Below are 24,158 nucleotides of genomic sequence, written 5' to 3'. Positions count from 1 at the left end.
CAAACAACGTCCAAAGAAGTGGTGCGTCTGACTTTGCTTAAATCAGATGCAATTAAACTAAAAGGCAGCCGGTGCGACAACATGGCCGTGAGGACAAAAACGCAATGGGCCGCAACGAGATTACAAGGAAGGTACGGATGGCACCTGTGAACAACAAGGCCGCGCTGGTACGGCATCCGGCCATTTCATGAGTGCAGCTGCGAGAAACAAGCTGCGATGCCGGGATGACGGTGAGAGGCTAACATACATTTTCTGTCAGCTGTGACTCCAGCGTGCTTTAAAACTTGTTTTTTTTTCCTTCTTTTTTTTTGGAGATGCAATGAGCGTTTATTACTGCTGGAGCTAGTTGCGCTGATCAGCTTGACAAGACACCATAATGAGTCAATATATGTAAATCTTTACTAGGCAAACACGACGGGAAACAAAGGCATTTAACTGGTGCTCTCGCCCGCAAGCCACCAACCATTCAGTGCCAGTAATTTCTCTATATTGAAAGGCATAATTGCCTGCTATTTGAAGATATTCATGCCCAATTTTTGAAATTAATTTCAATTGGGGAGAAATGTAGAAATGTCAGCTCCAGTGAAAGGGATTTGATTTCAATTATCCTCGCTCAAAGGACTGTGATTTCCAAATACACTTAAGCAAAATTATGACAAGAATTTTTGTTCGGCAAAATTCAGTGTTTAAAGAGCGATTAGGCGATAATGGGGCAGCTTTGAGGCGGCGGTGAATGCAGCCGTCTCCCTCTGAAAGGCACTCAATTATCTCTGATTGCTCCCGCTATAATGTATCAAATAGAGATACCTGCTATTGCCGTAATTTGTGTGAAAATTAACACGGTGCAATTTCCACTAGAGGGAAAAAGGGAGCTCTAATGGGCGCCTGAGCGTACATCAATAAAGCAAAAAGGGGGGGGGGTTGTGGAGGGAGGGGGGAATAAGTGGGAGAGCTAACGAGGGAGGGGGGAGAGGGGAAGAAAGTGAAAAGAAAAGAGCAGGGGCAAGAAAGCGGTGAATAAAAGGGAAAAGAAAGGCAAAGTCAGGAGGGATCTGAAACAGGGCGTGGAAAGAGAGGCTACTTGAGTTAAGCGCCGCGTACGTGGGTGGGTGGCGGCGAGGACAGTGACGAAAGGAACAGCGAGGGAAAGGGGAAGAGAAAGGAATTTAATTTCCTGAAAATATTACAAATTGCACCTGTGCATAACTCCCCCAAATTACCAACCAATCAAGGCAGAGTGCCTATTACGCCGCCATTACATGGAGATCGGATCGCACTCTTGATGCTGTGTCCAGCAGGAGAGGGCGGAAGAGGCAAAGGCAGAGTGAGATGGACGGAGAGACAGACGGGATGGAAAGCGCGATACGAGGGAGGGAAGAGAAGCGAGCGGAGGCAGCACCCATCGTGATGGGAAATGGACCATGACGCTAAACAGAAAAAAAAAAAAGGACCAAACAAGTCTATTTACATTCCAGTGGTGGATGCGGCAACATGAAAATCTGATCGTCTTTCTGGCTCATCAATCATGATTATATTAATAACGCTATTATTTCCAAGTATATTAGGATTGACCGTCTAACTTATGTCAAAGAGAAATTGCAGCTCCAAAGTATTCAACATTCTTAGCAGTGGTGGAGCCCTTGACTCACTCTTCGTAAAATAATAAGCTCACTGTCAACGGTGGTTATACAGTCTTGTCAACAGTACTGCAGCTGGCTGTCTTCATTATCTTTGGCCTTCTGCGTAATAAGTAATGACAAAGTGTGTCGCTAAACATGATGTTCGGGAGATGGTAAGGCGTAGAGAGGCTGCAAGGCTGAGCGAGAAACGTACAGAAACGGCGGTTGAGTGAGCAGGGGAGAGTTTTTATCCAGCCTGTGGTTTCAAGTGCCACAGCCCTCAGGTACACACACCAACAGCCTTCTAAGTGGCCCAAGTGACAGCATAAATTGGGCTTCTGAGTTACAATCTGTCGCCACAAAGTCAGAGACAGCAAAGCATTGAGCGCAGTGGATTAAGAACCCCCCCCCCCTCCAAAAAAAAATAAAAAACCTGACAGCAGAGTTAGGGCAAGAGTTAAAACGGAATGGGACTGAGGACAGGCAGACTGGACAGTCACGCTCAAGAGAGAGAGTGTTGTTAAATCCAGTGGTCAAGCTAACAAAGTGCTGAAAGTTCCAAAAACAGCAGGTAACATTGAGCCCGGTAGAAGGGTGCTCCAATGCTGTCAACACGCACCTTTAGCTAGACTGGCAAAAGATTAGTATGACGCAGTGTACTTCGATACAGTGCCAGTGTCATGGCCAAAGCCACGTAAAATTTGTTACTGTGTTAAACTGACAACCAGAGACTGATGATTTTCCGCTAATTAAACCACCGAGATGGTCCCCAAAGGCTTCGCTGGACTGGACGCATGCACGTCACCGACACTTGATAAGTCGGAGGCCGAGGCGAGCTCCGTGTGGTTTTTACGTCGAACCAGCTAGCTAGAAACGAGCTTTGGCTGGCTAGCTCAGAGACATATTTTGTAACACTCGGGGCTTGGACTTTGAGAATTTCGGCAACCTCTGCAGTGACTGCCATCTTGAACCTGGAGTGCCAGGGTCTGGCCACTTCAACCATTATTATACAAAAAGGTGGAAAACCAACATATGCCGGATAATTTGGAACATACAGTGGACAACCACAGTAAGAAATTTAATCATATTGAATCTGTGAAAGAAAAACCTCTGTCAAGGCACAATTTTGATTTAGCTTTTGTATTACATCTCAGTCCACGGTATTGATGTACGTATGAGGTATGTAGAAGTGAAATAGAACAGTGATACATAGATGCTCCATACAGCATGTGGAGAGTTTTCAGCTCCACAGCACCATCACCTGGACAAATCCGCCAGTAACCATCGGTGTGCTTGTGTGTGGATTTATGTCAGATTCAACCCAAACAGTTATGAGGTGCTCGTGCGTTACCTCGGGCCGGAGTGTCGCTTTTCTGCAACTTGGGCAGATGGGTCCGTGGCGGGAGAAGGCAATGGGCAAGCGCCTGGTCCTGTTCTGGCAAGCCTGGTCCTCACAAACCAACCAGCCCTTCAAGAGACACACACACATATGTTTTTGTTTTGTGCACGTGTAGTTTTGTACTAGTTTGTTCATGCATTACGCAGTTTTAGCGCTAAAGTCCGCAGAATGATGCTTATGAACCCGACTTGGACCGGAGCTAATGGTATCATCATGTTTAGCTAAGTTGTGGCTGTGGGAGTTATTTGCATTTGCCAATATTAGGCGCCGTACCGCTCCAATTGTATTTCAGCAGCTGGGTGATGAAATGGTCAACTTAAGAGGGATGATGCTGTGCACTTGTCAGACAGGCAGCACACTGGGCAGCCACAGTTAGCCCCCCCTGGGTCGAGTTAGTAACCCTGGACAGGTGCTGAGGCCTGACTATTGCAATAGGCCTGTACTCTTACAAGCAGCCCACCCACTCCTCCCGTTAGCTCCTTCTGCCCTGTTATTAGTAAATGGAGGGGGGGTGGTGGGGGGGTTAATGCCCAACTAATGACAGAACATAAGAAGCACAGTCATCAATGCCCAGGCTTCCTTCCTTCCATTCACTAACTCCAAATAAATCCCGACAGCATCTGCAACCTCAACACTCCTCTCAAAACTGCGATTCCAATGGACTGAAAAGTAAAAATTGCTGATGCAATCACGTAGGTTTGCTGAAGGTGCTGAAATAAATTCTCAAGTCAATTTTGATTCAAGCCATAGATTAGACTGATAGACAAAGAGAGAGGGGGAGAAATCTGAAACAAGGAAATCATGAGGAGCAAAGAGGTGCGCGGGGTGCCATCTAATCAAGGTATTTTGCCAGACTTGGGAGTGGAGGTGTATAGTCTGTCGTGGGCGGTATAAAGGCCCATAATTGCCTAATTATATGAGCGAATGCACGACATACTGTATGCAGACGTCAAAATGACTTCTACATCATTTAACTCAACAAGGCAAGAGCAGGACACGGCAGGGTCCTCGGAATTAAATGTAGGCCGACATCAAAAACCTTCGTGTCCACTGAAACTCTTTCGTCATTTCCGTCTTTGGTAGCAGCGGTGGGTCAGTGGATTATGCCAGCCTTCTAAAAAAATTTTTTGGTCTGCTATCATACTACACTTAAATTATGCAAAATATCTGAACTGTCAACACACACCCAACTAGCCAACCCATGGGACATAGAGTCCTTCAGTTCTTTGGCATGACGACCCCCCCCCCCCGCTTCAGTCAGTGCTGTTTATAATTTAGATTATAGCACATATGCTCTCATGATATCCATCCATTTTCTAATCTGTTGAACTTCTCACAAGGGTCGTGCTGGAACCTATCTCAGCTGTCTTGGGGCGGTAGGCGGGGGTTGCCAGCCAATCGCAGGGCACACACAGACAAAGAACCTATCATGATATCATTGACCAAATATCGAGGTATGGTATGACGAGTTACTCCGTGATCACTAGGCCTGGTTTGCAGGTGTTCAAAAGTGTATTTTGCCCCTCATGGATAGATGGTGAAAAAAAATTTGAAATTCAGAAAATCAGTCAAAATGACAATAGACGCTATTTGATGTTCCACGGATGGAATAATAGTCTGAGATCTATTGTCAATATTAACATGGAGCCAGCATGATTCCCTGTACCAGTGGATTCCACTTGCACACGGACACAAAACCACCAACACTTGGCTGCCAAAATTGCCAGCTCGAGTCACAAAGACCTAAAATCGATCGACTTGACGACCACATTCAACTCCGCGCGCGCGCGCGCACGCACGCACGCACGCACACGCACACACACACAATAGAGCTCAAACGGTTCCACTTTGTACACTCCCCCGCTTAATCAAAGCTTCTCAATTCAACACTTTGACCTTTTGTTCGGAACAGGATTATCACTTTCTCCTGTCTTCATTCACCCTTTCCCACTTCTTGTCTTGCCCCTCAGCCCGTTTCCAGGGGCGACCCGCACATTGAGGGTAATTGCAATAATTTGTTAAATGCCATGGCAACGGCGCTCAGATGGGAGGGGTTAAAGAAGAAGAAGAAGAAGAAGAAATGGCTGGTTCAATGAATCTCTCATTTTGCTAAGACAGCAGGACCAGAAAAAGAAAACAGAGTGTTTGCCTCTTCTCAGAGTACAGGTTTATTCATAATGATAGGGAGGGGTTGGTAGGGGTGGGGGGGATTCACAAATGATTAATGTCCCCGTGGTTGAGGATGCCAACACAATTGTAGGCAAGTTACGAGTGACGATACACGGAAGTGCCCACACACACACACACACACACACACACACACACACACACACACACACACACACACACACACACACACACACACACAAAACAAATGCAAAGCTTTGCCTCTCTGGCCAGACAAACGGCTCTATTTGAACTCTCCCTCGGGCTGAAAGGAATCCTTAATTACACAATATTTCCCCTCTTCATTGCCCCGCTGTGTGTGCTGTGTTCACTGCAGTTCAGTCACTTGTGTGTGAGAGAGAGAGAGAGAGAGAGAGAGAGAGAGAGAGAGAGAGAGAGAGAGAGAGAGAGAGAGAGAGAGAGAGAGAGCGCTCGTGTGTGAGGTGTAAGTATTCAGTGGCAGCAGCTGTTTCACACATTGTGACAAAAGAGTTGAGAGGGACTCATTCGCCACACATTCCCCCCAATAATTGATTTCTGTTCAGCACTGTGGGAGAGTAGCACACACACGCACACACACTTTTACAGACAGTGCATTCCACTCCCTCAGGTCCAACATCTAAGTTGCCAGAAATTCCTAAGTGAAAGAGAAAGGGGAATGTGTGTGTGTGTGTGTGGGGGGGGGGGGGGGGGTGCAGCACGACCAGCAACACTTGAAAGATAATTGGCCAGCATTAAAAGTAAGGAAAATTTGATTGTTTTGTGCTTTTTTTTTTTTTTTTTTTAGCGACTTGGCCTCCCCTATAAAATTGTGACATTGAACACTGAACAAAGCAGCATGGTTAATGAATATCAACATACGACTAATTCATGGTCACAATACACAACAGCGGCAACATCACCTCTTTACTCTTTTTATGCAATGTCTTGTGTGTACCAAGTGCATTTAGCTCGGTTCATGATCCAAGAAATAGTAGTAAGCGAATACCAGAGATCCAGATGTTGACAAAAAAGTCGGTTTTAAAATCTGGATTAAATTTGGGACTCATTGTTGCCTCTGCAGGAAAAAAATGGGAATGACGCGTAGCGTGAATTGGTGAATGCTTAGTGCTCAGGGAGGTTCCCGGACAAGGTCACAAAGATATACACATGATCAATAACAATCGTCACAGCAGTTTTGTAGCCGTCAGCAACGGTGTGGTGAGTGCCCGGGTGACGTAAGGCACGTAAGCAGATTTCTCATTGCCACATCATGGCCAAATTGCATTCTTTTTGTCACTTTAGGAACCAACACGACCACATGTTAAATTTACAAACGGGTAAGGAAAGGGACAAATTTGCTCTTCAATTGACATTTGAGTATTTTCATGGATCATGATCCAAACAAACATAACTGGTGCTCTCTTACTTTTGCAAGCATAATGTGCTCTTTGGTAGAAAATGTCAGCGCAGTGCCCCCGCTGGGGTTTGCTTCATCTTCTGTCCAAGATATTTTTTTTTTGATTGCTTCCCTTGTCATTACCGCGGGTTTGCTTCATCTTCTGTCCAAGATATTTTTTTTGATTGCTTCCCTTGCCATTACCGTACGGGCTGCCTCCATTTTCACACACGAGGAAAACTTGACTGCATCTTTGCTTAAAGAAACGCAGACGCGTGTATTTAACCAAATGAAGCCCATTGGTAGGCAAAAGGCATTGCAGATTCAAATGAGCATCAACTTGGAAGATAAAAGTGGCTTGCAGCGATGTGCAAGTCAAGCAAGGTGAAACCGAAATGGGTTGGAGGCCCTGCAGACAGTCGGTGTGTGTGAAGCATTGCAGTGATTTATCATAGGAGATGGCACACAAGTGTACCGGACCGCAAACAGAAATACTCACAGAGTAGTATTTCTTGATGTAGCGTCGGATGTCGAGAAGCAGTTTGTTGCTGATGTTAAAAGCGTAGTCGATGGGGCAGCCGCCACAAGGCACGTGGCAGCAGCGCAAAAAGCTGGGTTCCAACTTTGATCCCTGAAAGACAACATGCATCCCTCCACTTAAAAAAATAATAGGAGAGAATTACAAAAAAAAAAAAAAAAATCGACAACCAAATGAATTCATAATGATTCATGAATCATACAGCAGCGTCACCGCAGCTACATTCACCGAGACAATTTGTCATCAACAGCAATGACCTGACCAGCTGAGCACGTCACACACAACGTGAGTGACGTTGGCTCGAATAGCGTCATGTAGTGCCGTGTTGGGCAGCGCTCGGTTGTAATCACCGAATCACGGGCTCCGCTGAAATTAATCGCCGCTCTCACCGTGAGAAGAAAAACACATCTGTTTTGTATCCACCAGTTAAAGAATAGCACATCTGTCTGACTCATTTCCATTTTAAGGAGTTGGTGGACTCCCGATGCACGCTTGGGTACACCTTCAGCGATGTGACCGTTTTGCACTTTGGGTGAGGGACAAACGCTCTTCTTGTATTCCAGCAGCCGCAGAATATCGAATGAATTCTACACCGTAGGAAAGGTTTCTTCTTCTGATTGATACAACTCTTTGCGAATGAAGACTCCATTGACAACGTCCCAAGATATTCCTTGGAAAGCGAGAATTGTTAACCCAGCCGACTGCACACAATCAGAGTATATCGTGGTCAGTCACAACATTAGACAAGGAAAAGACACAATCAGGCTTGCAGAAGTCAATTCCTGGTAAAATCAGACATCCATGAAAGGAAAAAAAAAAAGTCCATAACAATTAGACACAGTCTAAATGATTTAAACACCCATTTCAATTCTGAACTCCATTTAACGAGTGCACTGACAGCAGCAAAGAAAAGCTTTCAAAGACGGGCGCATGCAGGGTGACCCCCCCACCCCCACTCGGCCTGCATCGGCACTTTTAGTAAAAACAAAGACTTTTGATGCCTTGGTGTCAGCTGCCTGCCTCGCCTAAAGGCAGTTCAATGAATGAAGTCTCTCCAATTTTGTGTTTCATTCCTTCTCTGCTCTACATGACCTCCTCCCCTGCTACTTTTTTAACTCGCTCGCTTCATTCCGATAACAGACATCCACCCCCAAACAAAATTATGCACCTCCTTACTTTACTTGCCAGCTCTTTAATGACCGAGCAATTCAATAAAACTATGAAACACTCGTCTTGATGTCAGCCTCGCAAAGGAGTTGCAATCAATCTTGTGTGCGGGGCTTACAACGTGACCCAAAGAACATATCTTTGACATCCAAGCCTCCTGCCTGCCTTGAAAAGCGCACGTTAGCACTCTTCGACATTTTTAAACGGTTTACTGTGTCAGCTGAGTGTTACTCATCTGCAGCATGATAATGTGCATGTTGATTTAACTGGCCGCACCTCTAAAAAAGTGAACTGGTGGTGGGGGGGAGAATCCCTGCGGCACCTTCAAACAACTCTCCTCCCCTGTCTGTCCTCCATCATCTGTCACCGCCTCCTCCGAGCCCGCCTGGCTATGCGTCAAGGCCCATCTGTCCTCCCCTCTCAATGAGCCGTTTGACCATGTTGGCCACCCTAATTAACTTACCATCTTATCAGTGACTCATCGTGGGGAAAACACAAGCAATAAAACATATCACGGACAATCAAGTCTGACACGCTGGTAACCAATTAACTTCCACGTTAGATTTATTCTGAAGAGGCAAGAAAGACTTTAGCGTTGGCGTTTATGCCTGAGAGTTGATGACAGATTCTTTCGATTCCAAATATGAACAGAAAGCCTTCATTTAATGGAAGCTGCTTGAGGCTGCGGAGGATAAGCGGGATGTCAGGTTTATTAGAGGCTTTAAGACGAGAAAAGGCTGCGTGCCCTACTCCTCATTACAAGCTGATAGCGCACACATAACCTTGGCCTGACAAGCGATCTGCGCAAATGCGTATGTGTGCGTGTCTACAGAACGGCACGGGTTAAGGAGAGGCTTTTCAAGTTGTGGTGTCCAAACTATGCCAGTGAAAACAGAGTCCGTATCGGAGCCAGGCGGCTGTCTAAAAATACGAGCGGAGACACAATATAGAGGAGGACTGCACCATGAATCACCATTCTTACACCGATCTGCCTAAGAGTCCATTTCACCGGTCCAAATGCTCACTAATGATTTAAAAAAAAAAAAAAAGAGCCAACAATCATGTCGTTAGCATTTCAATTCATTGTATACTCAAGCTGTACACACACAGTACAAACTTGTGTTTGCACAGCAGGCTCAACGGCAGCTACGTCGGTTCAACGGTGCAGGGTGGAGGCGACCCGTTAGCCGGGACCAGAGAGTCATGAACTGGTCAGACACTCTGCAATGGATACAGGCTATTTTAAGAAAATATTTCAAGAGTTTGTTTTTATTAGGCACAAATCTCTGCAAGGTTCTTGACCATCTGCTTGACATTTATTGATGGAACGCATCCTCCGCATCCTTTAGGTGTTGCTCAATCAAAGTTGTTTGCTCCAAGTATTACAACGAAGCTGCTTTTAGCCACTTTGAACTCTCATCGGAGGACATGAGAGCGTGCCACTCTTGAAAAGAACACGTCACTCATCTCTCTGCCTTGGCGGTTATCCCGATTGGGTTTGTCATTGGCTTGACTGAAGTATGACCATGACATATATGGCTTCCTAATTCACCATTTGGAAGTTTTTGAAGGGATCGTCACAGTTGGGAGTCGTTTCAATATCCCACTCATGTAGATTAATTAGGTTACCAAAATACAAGACGGCTCAGGAGGGCGCCAAGTCACTCTACACTGCACACTAATAAACCATCTCAAATTAAGACGCCACTGCAAATGTACTTCGAAACTAAGCATCATCCGTTTGACTTTTTGAAACGGTTGTATTCCGTCCAATCAGATGAAGGTGGATAGCGAGCAGCCGACGGGCATATTGCAAGTATTTTGCGATTGAACCAAAACGAATACTCGCATGACAACTCATCAAAACATGTTAAAGCCTCCACAATGTGGATAAGGTGCTTCTGAGTCAAAGGAAGTATTCTTTTGTATGACGAGGGCAAACACTGCAAAAGAGTGAAGGAAAACAACTCACGGCCCCTTCAAACACGCTTTCATAAATGTTCTCCTTCCCACACTGAGGGCAGGTGAAAGTGAACCTCTCGCAGTCTTTGTAGTGCTCCTCGTCCGTCAGCTGGATCGGCCCTCCGAGAGCGCCGCCCACATCCTCCTCTCTTTGGTGCAGCTGATGAGACCGGAACTGACTGGGATCCAGACCTAAAGCAGAAACCAATGCTGAAATTGGGCATCCCATGTTTCGCAGCAGAATGGTCTGAACATCATGAACATGCGTTCTACCCAGCCACGTGGCTATGAGCACGCCGTCGATGCCCTCAATAGGTTCGCAGATGCGGGACACCACCGGGTGGATCTGCTGGGCCAGATAGTACTGCGTGTCCAGACTGAGACCGTCTTGCTTCTGGAGTTGCTCTAAAGCGTACGCTCTTTGAGTGGCTGCCAACGTGGAGCCATCCTGCAGGTAAAAAGCGTCGGGTGGGGTGAGCAGAAAGACTGCACTCCAAATTCAATAGCTCCTTACACTCATCCAGGGATCGTTTACATTCAAGTTTGAAAGTCCGAACTGATCGATTCATTTGATAGTAAAGGCCATATTCCGCGGAGCAAACTCCACAATTGATTTAGTCGATAGAAGAGTTGGATCAACAGTCGCAACTAACAAGATGAGTTCATGTCTCCGGAGAGCAAACACACCTTGCAGATGATATAAGAGACCGTGTCACCAGCTTTGACCCTGCGCCCACCCTGGGAGTTGATCCACAGAGCCACGTGGACGTGGGGCAGACTCTTCTTATCTGGGTAGTCCTGGGGATCTTTGGTCAGTGCCTGGAGGGATGGAGCGAGGCGGAAGTGGAAGGCGACGACAAATGCAACTTTGCTCGGTCTACAACGTGTCTGCTACCTTGTTGATCTCATATTGTTGGAAAGGTATCGCCCCGCCGGCGACCCTCTCTCCCACTTCCGCCAGGTGTTTCTGTATGTTCTCCACAATGATGTCGCGACTCTGGTCTGACAGGATCTGGCCAATCACATAGCTGCGACCGGAAAGGAAAGCCCCTCTGTTATGAGCGTCCCCGATCCCGCTCTCGTTTTACTTGACGGCAACGTACTTGCCACATTCCTTCGCCAGGTCACACCAATCTCGCCGAACTATGTCCAGGCCTTTGAGCTCCTGCTTGACGCTGTAGCGCCCATCGCCGTGCTGCTCCACCACCAGAGCTGCATATTTCTTCTTTTTCAGCAGCAGAAGTGACTTGAATATGCCATCAATGTCGATCTCCAGCAGTTTGTACAGCTTGTTGACTTCTGCTTTCACCTGAAAAGACGAACAAAAAGCAACGATGCAATTCGAGTATTAGAAAAGGAACTGACCGTCTTGACTAAGTGTGTTTTTTTTGGGGGGGTGAGGGGGGTGGGGGTCTACAGCCACCTTGTTGCCCAGCTTGAAGACTTCCTCCATAGACCGGCTGTTGGTGTTTATCATAATGGAGTCGGTATCTCCATAGATGACCTCCAGGTTCATCTGCGCAGAAGAGTAATTCAAGAAAAAAATACACACTGGCTAGGACTGACAGTTTTGGCTCTGACTTTATTCGGTGAGTTACAGTACAAATCCAATTTTTGTTAAATTATTCAAATGCTAGAGTGCCAAGAAATGAACGGATGGGGTACACTAACCTTTTGGACCATGTCTTTGGTGTGCATCAGAATCTGAATGACGGCAAATGCGGACAAAAACAAGGATTAGAACAAAATTGGTGATGCCGCACATTTAAAACAACACGCAATATGATGAATCAATATATTTCCTGTCTGTGTGTGTGAGCGTGCGTCTGGACACAAAAGCAGAGCAGGTGATTTCCTTTTAAACGGGGGATAATTGGCTAAGAGGGCAATTATGACCTCGTACTGTGACAGCCATCTTTTCAACCCTCACACATCCACGCTGGGCAAAACACGCGATCTCTCTCTCTCACACACACACACACACACCTTCTTAATGACTCGTAATGGCCTTAATCACCCGAGGAGTGACTGAAGGACAAAGACTGCGAGTAGTGGCTGTCCACGGTGCGCGTGCACATGGATTGGTGCACGCGTGTGTGTGCGACATCCAAAGGAGCAAAGTGATCCTAACAGGTGTGGGCTCTGGGTCTTGAACCTGAGAGGGGGAGGGGGGTCAGAAGGCCGGACCAAACTCAGCGTGATCTGTCACTGCCAATCTGCACCTCAATCAACTGCGGCGGCAGACGCGTGCGCACCGACGACAGCGAGCGGTGTACGGGGACAAGGACGCGGGCTATTTCGGAGTAAGAAAGGGGCTGGGTGGGGTACATCCACTCCCTGAAACCAGAGTGGGACTTAAGCATGTTTTATGGAGTGTCACATGCCACTGTACAGAGGCGGGCGTTTGAGTCATTCACCCAACAGCCTCCTCCATTAGGGGCTGCGCAACAAGGTCAAGGTCTCGACACACGCGCGCACACATCTGCGGTGGAGGCTTTTCGCCGACTCAACAACCCAATAACATGCTGAAAATGAGGAAAAAGGGCGAGAACCATTCCAAGGCCGTGACTGAAAGCGAAAGGCTCAAACCGTCTCATGCTAGTCCACCATTAATTTCAAACTCGGAAACAAGTAAGACTCACGCCAATAACTTGAGCAAAGAGGAAACTCCACTGAAGAATGTTGGAATTCGAGTTACGAACACTCACACTGACATCATGTCGACTCTTAACAACGCAAGTGGCGAGTCGTGACACAACTCACGGATAAAGCCTATTTCTATGTCCACATTTCATCTGTGATCAAAGAGGGAAAACGTTGGCATGTTCCAAGTCTAACAAGCAGCGGGCAGACAGAAGAAAAGGCTACACAAGTGCTAAGTGGACAGATGCCGGGAAGTCGGGGTGACAACAACGTGAGGCAAAGCAAAGTGAGAATGTGTTGATGTAAATAATGTGCGGACTCATTTAGACACATTTTCCATATGCTGTCACTTCCAACGGGGCGGGCCGCTCAAAGGAATGAGCCAAGTGTAAGACAAGTCGTTTGACCATGGCACTGGAATTTGTGCAACTGGTGGTGTGAGCACTTATCTTCACACACACGCGCACACACACACTATGAATCATGAATCAAAATAAGCTAATAAAACCCCTTACCGGAGCTGTATGAAACTTTACGTCTTTTCAAATCTAATTTCACTGAGGAATTAAATACACATGAAATGGGAACGTTGTGACGTGCTACAAAGCCAATTAAAAGCATGCCAATATGAGCTATTATCTCTGACAATGGTTTCAATTGTGTTAAATTTAGTCCATGACCACAAAGAATATCGCGGGTGGTGTTAACAGAGAAAGAGTTAGCTAATAGATGCCATTGTTCGGTTATTGGGTCGCCCTCATTATTGAAGGTCATCAAATGTCACGCGGTTCAAATGGCTCTTGCTACCCTTTTGCCAGACAGTTACTTATTTGAAGTGTCAACCTTAATTAACCTGCTCGGATGAGTTGGGAATGGACCCACAAAAAGACGGACCGGCTCACGCCAATCTCCTGTTACGTGACCATTTGGATACCACACAGGATGCGCCTATGAGAGGCTAGCACGTTAAGCTGCATTTGGACTGAGAGCTCTTGCAAAAGGAGCCTTGGACAACGGCGCCAATTGTTTTGAAAAGCACCCCGACGAAAAGCATTTTAGGATGGCCGCGGGCTGACGAAAATAGCACCTGTGGAGGAACACGGTGCTGTCAGTGCCGCTCGAGGGTGGAGGGTATAAGCGCACGTGCAACATGCTTGGGTATGTGCTTTAACACACTCCAAGAAAAAGACTCGGGATAAAGAGTGAGGGGGGGGGGAAAAAAAAAAAAAGATTACAAAGTTTTATTATTTTCCCGCTAACGTGAGCATTTACGCACACAAAAGCACCAGAGGCTTTGCTCCCAAAACACACACCTGTCTGAAAAGATGCCGCAGCTGCGTTGTCATGTCTGCCGCTGGGCGGGTCAGTCTGTCACAAGGCCGTGTCTGATTTAATACCGCTGGCAGAGATCACAAATGCAGGCATTCATTGTAAATAACTCTCCAATGACAACAATGCGCCCGCAGTCCACTCAATTAGAAAATACGGCGCACTAACAGACGGAAAGGACACATTCCAGCGTTGCCGTGCAGCCGCTGACACAGGCCAAGTCAATTGTGTGACGTCAAGCAAATAAGCCATGTTTCATGTCCTAACTGCTAATTTACTTGTGGCAGTTAAGTGGCCTCAGATGAAAACGAATCAACGGGTTTTGTCATCGAAGAGTAGCTCAAGAGCTGGGGTTATGGACGTCGTGATTTCCTTGACTTTTGTGTGGTTGGAAAGAAAAAAAACACACACACACACACACACACACACACACACACACACACGCTAAGTGGACAGATGCCGGGAAGTCGGGGTGACAACAACGTGAGGCAAAGCAAAGTGAGAATGTGTTGATGTAAATAATGTGCGGACTCATTTAGACACATTTTCCATATGCTGTCACTTCCAACGGGGCGGGCCGCTCAAAGGAATGAGCCAAGTGTAAGACAAGTCGTTTGACCATGGCACTGGAATTTGTGCAACTGGTGGTGTGAGCACTTATCTTCACACACACGCGCACACACACACTATGAATCATGAATCAAAATAAGCTAATAAAACCCCTTACCGGAGCTGTATGAAACTTTACGTCTTTTCAAATCTAATTTCACTGAGGAATTAAATACACATGAAATGGGAACGTTGTGACGTGCTACAAAGCCAATTAAAAGCATGCCAATATGAGCTATTATCTCTGACAATGGTTTCAATTGTGTTAAATTTAGTCCATGACCACAAAGAATATCGCGGGTGGTGTTAACAGAGAAAGAGTTAGCTAATAGATGCCATTGTTCGGTTATTGGGTCGCCCTCATTATTGAAGGTCATCAAATGTCACGCGGTTCAAATGGCTCTTGCTACCCTTTTGCCAGACAGTTACTTATTTGAAGTGTCAACCTTAATTAACCTGCTCGGATGAGTTGGGAATGGACCCACAAAAAGACGGACCGGCTCACGCCAATCTCCTGTTACGTGACCATTTGGATACCACACAGGATGCGCCTATGAGAGGCTAGCACGTTAAGCTGCATTTGGACTGAGAGCTCTTGCAAAAGGAGCCTTGGACAACGGCGCCAATTGTTTTGAAAAGCACCCCGACGAAAAGCATTTTAGGATGGCCGCGGGCTGACGAAAATAGCACCTGTGGAGGAACACGGTGCTGTCAGTGCCGCTCGAGGGTGGAGGGTATAAGCGCACGTGCAACATGCTTGGGTATGTGCTTTAACACACTCCAAGAAAAAGACTCGGGATAAAGAGTGAGGGGGGGGGGAAAAAAAAAAAAAGATTACAAAGTTTTATTATTTTCCCGCTAACGTGAGCATTTACGCACACAAAAGCACCAGAGGCTTTGCTCCCAAAACACACACCTGTCTGAAAAGATGCCGCAGCTGCGTTGTCATGTCTGCCGCTGGGCGGGTCAGTCTGTCACAAGGCCGTGTCTGATTTAATACCGCTGGCAGAGATCACAAATGCAGGCATTCATTGTAAATAACTCTCCAATGACAACAATGCGCCCGCAGTCCACTCAATTAGAAAATACGGCGCACTAACAGACGGAAAGGACACATTCCAGCGTTGCCGTGCAGCCGCTGACACAGGCCAAGTCAATTGTGTGACGTCAAGCAAATAAGCCATGTTTCATGTCCTAACTGCTAATTTACTTGTGGCAGTTAAGTGGCCTCAGATGAAAACGAATCAACGGGTTTTGTCATCGAAGAGTAGCTCAAGAGCTGGGGTTATGGACGTCGTGATTTCCTTGACTTTTGTGTGGTTGGAAAGAAAAAAAACACACACACACACACACACACACACACACACACACACACACACACACACACACACACACACACTCAACATTCTGTGCGAGGAGATAGACTTGCTCAAACAAACAAATATCGCATGAACTGTAATATTCAAAGACGTGTCATTCACATCGTTATTAATCCATCGTGGACAGCTAGCGTCAGTGTCAGTTTTCTACACCATAAAAGTGTCACCGAACGTGAAAGGACGAGAAGGTGCTGCTTCCAAACAAAATGAAGCCTTTTTACTGAAAATCAGGCAAAATCCTGCAGAAACTTGATGGTTTAGTATGTTTCGGCCACTATTTACAGTACCAGTATATATTTAAAAAATTGACAACCGACTACTAATTTGGTTAACATCTGACCAAGGAAATTGTTCGTTGAGCCAATTAAAACAACTTCCTTGTTATTCTCTCATTAATAGCTCCTTCAACAGAGACACCAGACATGAGATGAATACACTGTGAGGTACCATCTCAGCCATTAGTCTCGTCTCACATGGCCTCATTAGCAAACGCTACTGAAGTGACAGTTCGGATGTGAAAATCTCGTCTCGGTCGACCGTCTGCCACCACCGCGAGCTAATGGAGCCAAAATAGCAGCACTGCTCCCATGTGACTATTTGTTAAGTCCGCAGTAAAGCCACCTCTTTAGGAGGTGGGGTGTGGGGGGAGGGGGGGGGGGCGCACAAGAGGACCATGGAAACATGCAGCCCTCGTTTCCACACCAAACAAACAAACATTCACAGACACACGACTGTAACGGCCATCTCTAATACGATGAAATGTCAAAATTACCCCTTTGATTACGAGACAGTAGCAGCTATAGGCACGAGGCCAACACGGTTTAGTCAAACACACACACACACACACACACACACACACACACACACACACACACACACACACACACACACACACACACACGACGATACATGATCGGATGGTTGCGGGATTCCTGTATCTAATTCGGGGAAATGATTTGTGAATCGCGAGACAGGAGGAATGATCCCAAAACTGAAGGGACGGCGGGGGCAGTAATATTTACCTTGACTTGATTACAAGCACACACATTCACACGGGGTGGGTTTAACCTTGACGACACTCTAACCTCTCGGCACCCTGGCCTCTGTTACCCAAGCTCGCATCTATCTCTCACCGTGCATGCCATCCAATAATGTCAACTACGAGCTCCTGTCAGTCTGTTTTTAAACACAAGGACAGAGACTCAATTACATGGCTTTTAGGGAGTCATCCTGCACCCAACACAAACACACACGCACGCACGCACCTGCTAACGGTTGTCAGATTTGCTGGCAAAATGTCAAAGGTCAAACCAATATGCATTCCAAAACAATCAGCGGGCTTCCAGCTCACTGCGTTGTTTACATCACTTGATTAGGATGACATACTGTTACTTTTTATAATCTGTAGCACGAAAGCTACAAAAAAAAAAAAAAAAAAAAGACGAATGAACAGCATAATAAAAGACAGTCAAGTGCTCAGTTTTGTGGTGCCCTTAACTGCTCACAGACACTCAATTTGCAGCAAGTAACAACATGAACACCACGACAGAAAATGAACACCAGCAAGCTGATCGATCCTGGAGTCTTCCATACCGCTGATATCTGGATCGTGTCTTTATTTTTTTTTCCAATTTGACACCCCCACACCCCACACACACACACACGGAGTATATATATCGACTTCTACGTCATTTCAAGCATGAGATCATGGATCAGCCGGACAGTACTCATCGGACAATAAATGCCTTCCGAGTGTGACAAATGCATTTAGCAGACAATTATAACTGCTTGTTGTGCATGTTTCATGTCACTCTTCCTCTGGGACCGACACTTCTCTGGCAAACATACAAAAGGACCCAAAATAACGGCGAGGGGTTGAGCGGGACATCAATCTGTGGCAGATCGACGGCCGTGTAATCCTAAACCTTCACCTTCCTCTTAATACCACTGCCCCCCAACCTCCGCTCACTCCTTAATACCCACACATACCAGGACAGAGTTGGCCCACAACAAATGGTCCGCCGACAAAGGGCAGAGTTCGGGCAGTAGCACTTGAGCACACAAATCCGCAAAATATACCACACACACACACACACACACACACACATTTGTGAACATACCCAAAAATTTAGACATATGTACGACAAATAGATGAAACCAAAAATTTGGCTTGGCACAATTGATAGGAGTCATCTCTTTTTTGACTCGCTCCCTCCTTGTCTTTGAAACCTGCAACCTTCGACCTGACTCGACCCGCCACATCGGGGCCCAATTTAAAACGAGTGAGAAAGACAAGAGCCAATCAACGAATACACGGAGCGCGTTCCCCGCCAAAAAGTACTACGGGGGAGAGGAGGGCGGGTTGGATTTGCGTGTAGATGGAGGTGCGTCTGTGTTACAAATACAAAAATAAAAAGGGCTCCTAAATCACAATACCAAAGGAAAGTGCAAATGCGATGATTAAAACGGGGGCGGAGGTGCAAACGGCATTAGCCACAAATACATCGGGATGCCGCTTATAAATGCCAGCTGGCCTTTCTGTCTGGCTGCAGTCGGAAACTGAGAAGTGCTTGGCTGACAGCTATGTGATTTCAGGGCTCCAAGAAAACGCAATGAAAATGACTTTCATTTGGTCAAACAGACGTCCAGCCTGAGTTCTGCTCACTTAGCTTCATCTAGCTGTACAACTTGAACGCGGGTTAGAAAGTTGTTTATTTGGATCAGTTTCACCGTCAGATTTAGGGATGAGTATTGTTAAAATGTTCATGACTCTAAACTATACTGCTTATTATTCCGGAACCTTATTTATGTTTGGAAAAACACAAACAATATAAGGAATCACCACTGCTTTGATTTTTTTTAAATAAATTATTTTGCCTTGCCACTGCAATAACATTAATGTAAAATAAATACATAAAAATGATTTACAGAAGTCATCTGAGATAGCAGAAAATCTTAATTAAAAAAGGAAACTGCGGCATCGCTTTGTGGCTCATGCGACAGCAAAAGACGAAAAAGTAATAAAAGTTGTTGTGCGCTGCCCATGAACTCGCGACAAAGAAGAATCCCACCTGCATGAAGGCAATCACACACAAACGTTACTGTGTTGCTATGTGACTGCAGGAACAAATGGGCTGACAAAGCAACAAGAACACACGGATTTATGGCCCCGCCTTCCATTAAGAACACAATATGTGCATAACGAGAATTTAATGAACGACTAACTCAAGGCAGCGCCTGACGCCTCCATGAGGATGTTCTCTATTGGATGTGGCAAGTGTGTGTGTGTGCGTGTGTGTGTGTGTGCGCGCGTGCAGAGTTCAATTATGATATCGCGTTTAGCTGTTTATGTCATGCTGGACATATCTCTTCGCACCTCTTTACTTGGCGTGTGCACATCCATGTTTCTCCATTAGGAAGTGTCGAAGGAAGTCATTACATCAGATTTAACGGGGATATTTTTGTGTGCAGTTCCATGGTTGAAATATAATACATTACATGAGAGAAGACAAATATTTATTTGGGGAATTAGATTTAAACACGCAAAAGAGGGGTTAATGAAAAAAGTGGGAAGGCAGGCAGGGGTGGTCGCCAAACAAATATGATGCAGCAACGCCCCCTTGTGGATGATATTATGTGTTCAGTAAAATAGTGTTAGCTGGCGTCAAATTGATTGGAGTGTGTTCCTTCCTGTGTGTGCGCTGCACTCACCTCCCTGCCCTTGTGGGTGACCAGGGCAGCCAGCGGTTTGGCATAAAAGCGACTGTAGCTAAATCCCAAGCAGCCGTACATGCTGTTGGCCGTTAGCTTCAACGCCTTCTGACGGATGTCATACTGAGAAACGCAAATTGACGGGGTTTAACTTTGACAAGCATTTGGTCACCTGGGAGGAGTGTGCTCAAGTTTGCGTCTGTGTGTACCTGCAGGTAAAGGTCCGAGTTGATGTCCTGTTGTTTCATTAGCTGTTTAACATTCTTGCGTCGTTCTACCAGCTTCCTGATCTCTTTGGGCAAGATTCCCATTTCCAGGTCACTATCTGGAATCTCTGGGATCTCTTCGGGCTCATCCTCCTGTTGCCATAGAAACAACACGACGACGTTTTAACACCAAAGTGCTTCAACAACAGAAGAGCGAATGTAAAGATAAAAGCCACAGTGACACATGAGCACCCGTGGGTGTCCCACCCCACACCCACACATACACACACCCACCCGCACCTGATTCCTCTTTTGCTTGCTGGAGGCCTCCCGTTGCACGGTGGTGAAGCAGATGTTAAACTCTTGTATGATGGAAGGATACAGGCTGTTGAAGTCGAGCAGCAGCACAAACTTGTCGTAGAAACCTGCAGACCGAAGCAGGGATTTTTTTTCTTTTAATTAACTCAATAAATGGATAAATATAAAGGAGGACAGAATGATGCAAACCAAACGTACCAACTTTAGGATCAAGCACCAGCCCTCCTGCATAGGCAGCCTTCTTCTTACGCTTCCCTTTGCCAGTATCGACATCATCATCTCCTTCATGCTGGGACATGTGGTAAAAAGCGGTCATATTTTCCGCAGTCATGCAAACAAATTGATAGCAAGAAAGCGACAGCTGCTGGCGTGTTTGAGGTCTTACCGTGTCCATCTGAATTTTCCTAAAGGACGGTTTGTCCGGCACGATGTAGTTCTTGTCATGGAAGGCGTGAAGTAACAGGTACTCGTTTCTTTCGGCCCGACCGCCCATCAGAGTACGAGACTGTGGGGAAGATGATTAAGCTGGACTATTAAAAGACAACTTTGCAGCGTGAGCGCGCAGTGGAATCTCACGTTACCATGATGTTGCCGGCAATGTTGGTGATCTGCAGGGCGAGTGGCAGCACGTTGAGCTCGCACATCATTTGGAGGATCAGCTTGGCGTCGGTCCACGTCAGCTCCAGCAGGTAGAGCAGACGAGGAGAATCACTGGCGTGCAGACAGCCACATAAATAAAAATAATAATGATGTGTCACGCGAGCTATAAAGAAGCTGACGTCCACAACGTGGTTATCTATCTACAGAAATCATTTCCGCTTGTTTGATCCGCACCGGGATTCGTTTGTGTTTTATTCACACTTGGATAAATGGTCCGGACCAATCAATGTGGGAAACAGAGCCTGGTCTGTTCAAAGTGGACCAAACAGTGCAGGTGTGACGACGTTAAAAAAAAACAATGATGGACATGGTCTTAATGACAGGAGAGACACCTGTAAAGATTTCGGATGCTCTCTTCTGGGACGGTGACTCGCTCTGTCTTCAGCACCTGCGCGGCCAACTCAGTCAGATGGTAACTCTTGCAGCGAATCAACTCCTTTGCAGAGATCTCTGTGTCGCACACGAGACGGCCACAGGTGGCGCTCTTCTCTGCAAAGGCGCCTCGGCCCTGCAAGCAAACGGCCGTTAGTCATAACGCAAGATGGCACGGCACTTGTCCGATGGCTTGATCAAGCTCACCCCTAATTTAGGCATGTTAGCCCTCCTGAGTCGTCCTATCTTGGACCAGTGCGGAACTTTGCAGTAGTTAATTCTTTGCAGAAGCACTTCAAGGTCAAAGCCAAAAATGTCATGGCCCTTAAAGGAAGAAGCAGAAAGTCTTTAACCAAACAAGTAAACATACCGTGGATGGGAGAAAAAATATATATATAAAGTCTCACCACAAGTACATCAGGATCAATTTTCTGCATCTTGGCCAGGAAGAAGCCAAGTAGAGTTCTTTCCGTCGTGGCTATCTCCACTTTAGCATTCTACAAGAGCAAGGCATCTTCAGTATGTTGGTCCAGAACATCAAGGGAGGGCATCATACAACTCAATTCATATCCATTCATCAAAACGGAACATTATTATCCTTCTGAAGTAAGATTTAATTGGCACCGTTCTTATACAAAATCTCATTCTGGTACACTGCGGTAGGAATGGATGCATGGTCGTTTTTCTATGTGTCCCCTTTTGGCTGGCGAACAGTCCAGAGTCCACCTCCTCCATCCCAAAGTCATCAGCAGTACATTATGACATGACATGACCCTGGAATCGCCATCATTTTCTATTAAAACTGCATCTTCATGCTCTCGACGCAATAAAAAACCCAATTTTTGTTGAATCAAAACTACACACAATTTTCTCAGGGAGGTAAAAAAGGGCCAGCTCACCTTCTTTCTCAGTGCATCCTTGAAATCGTAAGGGAAGATACAGTCAGAAGGTTTAGTCACCACTGAAAGACAAAATGTGGCATTTTATGAGCTCCGGTTGGTTCACATCTTAGCAGTGTGTGATGAACAAAAGAAGTCTCAGGAGCTCACCACAAAAATGAGTTTGATAAGGCGGCTGAGGAGGAGGTTTGTCCATGTGGAAGCGATGGTGGACAAGTGCTGCCAGGGACACGATCTGCACAATGAGAGAACAGTCCTCCATTGAAAGAAAAAAATGAAGAAAAATGGCCAAAAGTCCTCCAAAAGAAATCAACCAGTCAGCTCTGACCTCATTGTGATGAGTCTTGGGGTTCTGGACTGTCTTGAGGCTGATAGACATCACCGTGACGGGTGGCGGTGCCAAGTCTTTCACCACGGTGACCAGATCACTCTTCGGGACAAGAGCCTCGACTTTGCACCAGCTGACAGCCTGACTGAGCAGCTCTATCGCGCGCAAACAAAAATATTTGTCTGTCTATATATTTTATTGAGAACTATTTGAAATAGACAGTGCTGTACCACTTTATTTTAGTTTAAAAAAAAAATCGCCTCTCACGTGGTGTCTTCACGTCCAGCCAGCACGGCCCTTTTATCTTCCGACTGAGGAGGAACTGTTCCAAGCTGGAAGTGTTGGTTCCAAAAATGTGGGAAAATGTTGCCCCCTTAAGGTCAGGCGGCAGAGCAGGGAACTCGGCCTTCAAAAACAAGTACGATTCATGTTTTCATCAGAAGAAAAAAAGGGGGGAAAGTGGGGGGCTGCCACATGAGCATTTACTCACTGAATAGCGGACTTCCAGGTACTCGCTTTGCGTGGGCACGTCAGGAATTTCAAAGGCATAGTTTTTCTCCACTTTCTGAAGCCAAAACAAGGGTGAGATTTGACACAAAAAAAATATACGGGCTGTGCTATAAGGTGATCGAGGGAGGAGTACCTTGGACTTGAACTTCATGATCTTGAACTTGTCAGAAAGTTCACTGAACTCCTGGTAGATGTCCATCATTCCAACGGGCGTATCAGACACCTCCCCCGTCTTGGGGTTTACTTTCTGTGGAGAGAAAACATTAGGGCTTAAGAATTGAATGTTTTAAATTGTTTTCATGAGCATCCTACTTATATCAACATCATAATGTTCACATTCTTGCGGCTGCAGTTTGCAACATACATATTCACGTGGCAGGATGTACATGGTGCGTTCTAGGTTCCTGATCGAGACGCAGCAGCTTGTATGAGTCTGGGCCGACTCTATCCACACCTTCCCAAACAGGTATACCACGCCTGCGTGACAAAAACAGGAGGAGGTTGCGCTTGAAGAATATACAAACGATTTGTCAGAGGATGTAATATGTTGCCATACCAGGTTGAATGTAAGGGTCTTCGAAAGCGTCCAGCCAATAGAATCGGAAAACCCGCTCGCCATCTGGACCTTCCACCAATGGCAGCTTGCGTGAGTCCACCTGCACCTCTGCAGGAGCCTCGCTGACTGCACCCTCTCCATCATCGAGCCCCCAGAAACCTCCTGTCTTGCTGCATCCAGAACCACACACATCACAACGTATCATAACAATCCCATGCAAAATGCACAAAATCTAGTGAGATCACCAGAGGAAACAAGAGCTGGCTTGGTTGCACCCCCCCCCACCAATAGCAATAGTAATCTATTTAATTTCTATACCACAGCAATATGTTGGTTTGCTTCTAAAACAAAAAAAAAAAAAGTGCAAAAACGGGATATGAGTTGTCAGGATGATTCGTGTGCAAAAAAA

General features: G+C 46.1%; 1 protein-coding gene across 1 annotated transcript in view; it reads right to left on the bottom strand.

Annotated features, from left to right (window-relative positions):
* Positions 1 to 24,158, bottom strand: part of pola1 (polymerase (DNA directed), alpha 1) — a 36,873-nt gene that overhangs the window by 8,144 nt on the left and 4,571 nt on the right. The window contains exons 2-27 of the mRNA XM_019863106.1: positions 23,750 to 23,919; positions 23,558 to 23,670; positions 23,327 to 23,440; positions 23,174 to 23,248; positions 22,951 to 23,089; positions 22,684 to 22,838; positions 22,506 to 22,590; positions 22,356 to 22,417; positions 21,864 to 21,953; positions 21,664 to 21,780; positions 21,417 to 21,592; positions 21,006 to 21,135; positions 20,810 to 20,929; positions 20,623 to 20,713; positions 20,407 to 20,531; positions 20,110 to 20,259; positions 19,901 to 20,023; positions 11,901 to 11,933; positions 11,653 to 11,745; positions 11,333 to 11,538; positions 11,125 to 11,257; positions 10,917 to 11,048; positions 10,503 to 10,677; positions 10,240 to 10,421; positions 7,062 to 7,193; positions 2,971 to 3,087 (exon numbers count right to left, since the gene is read on the bottom strand). Coding sequence (XP_019718665.1) covers positions 2,971 to 3,087; positions 7,062 to 7,193; positions 10,240 to 10,421; positions 10,503 to 10,677; positions 10,917 to 11,048; positions 11,125 to 11,257; positions 11,333 to 11,538; positions 11,653 to 11,745; positions 11,901 to 11,933; positions 19,901 to 20,023; positions 20,110 to 20,259; positions 20,407 to 20,531; positions 20,623 to 20,713; positions 20,810 to 20,929; positions 21,006 to 21,135; positions 21,417 to 21,592; positions 21,664 to 21,780; positions 21,864 to 21,953; positions 22,356 to 22,417; positions 22,506 to 22,590; positions 22,684 to 22,838; positions 22,951 to 23,089; positions 23,174 to 23,248; positions 23,327 to 23,440; positions 23,558 to 23,670; positions 23,750 to 23,919 — 3,238 coding nt within the window. The remainder of the gene's footprint in view (positions 1 to 2,970; positions 3,088 to 7,061; positions 7,194 to 10,239; positions 10,422 to 10,502; positions 10,678 to 10,916; positions 11,049 to 11,124; positions 11,258 to 11,332; positions 11,539 to 11,652; positions 11,746 to 11,900; positions 11,934 to 19,900; positions 20,024 to 20,109; positions 20,260 to 20,406; positions 20,532 to 20,622; positions 20,714 to 20,809; positions 20,930 to 21,005; positions 21,136 to 21,416; positions 21,593 to 21,663; positions 21,781 to 21,863; positions 21,954 to 22,355; positions 22,418 to 22,505; positions 22,591 to 22,683; positions 22,839 to 22,950; positions 23,090 to 23,173; positions 23,249 to 23,326; positions 23,441 to 23,557; positions 23,671 to 23,749; positions 23,920 to 24,158) is intronic.

Source organism: Hippocampus comes, unplaced genomic scaffold, assembly GCF_001891065.2.
Source record: "Hippocampus comes isolate QL1 unplaced genomic scaffold, H_comes_QL1_v1.1 scaffold360, whole genome shotgun sequence".
Lineage (NCBI taxonomy): Eukaryota > Metazoa > Chordata > Actinopteri > Syngnathiformes > Syngnathidae > Hippocampus > Hippocampus comes.
This window is presented reverse-complemented; position numbering and strand designations above follow the sequence as displayed.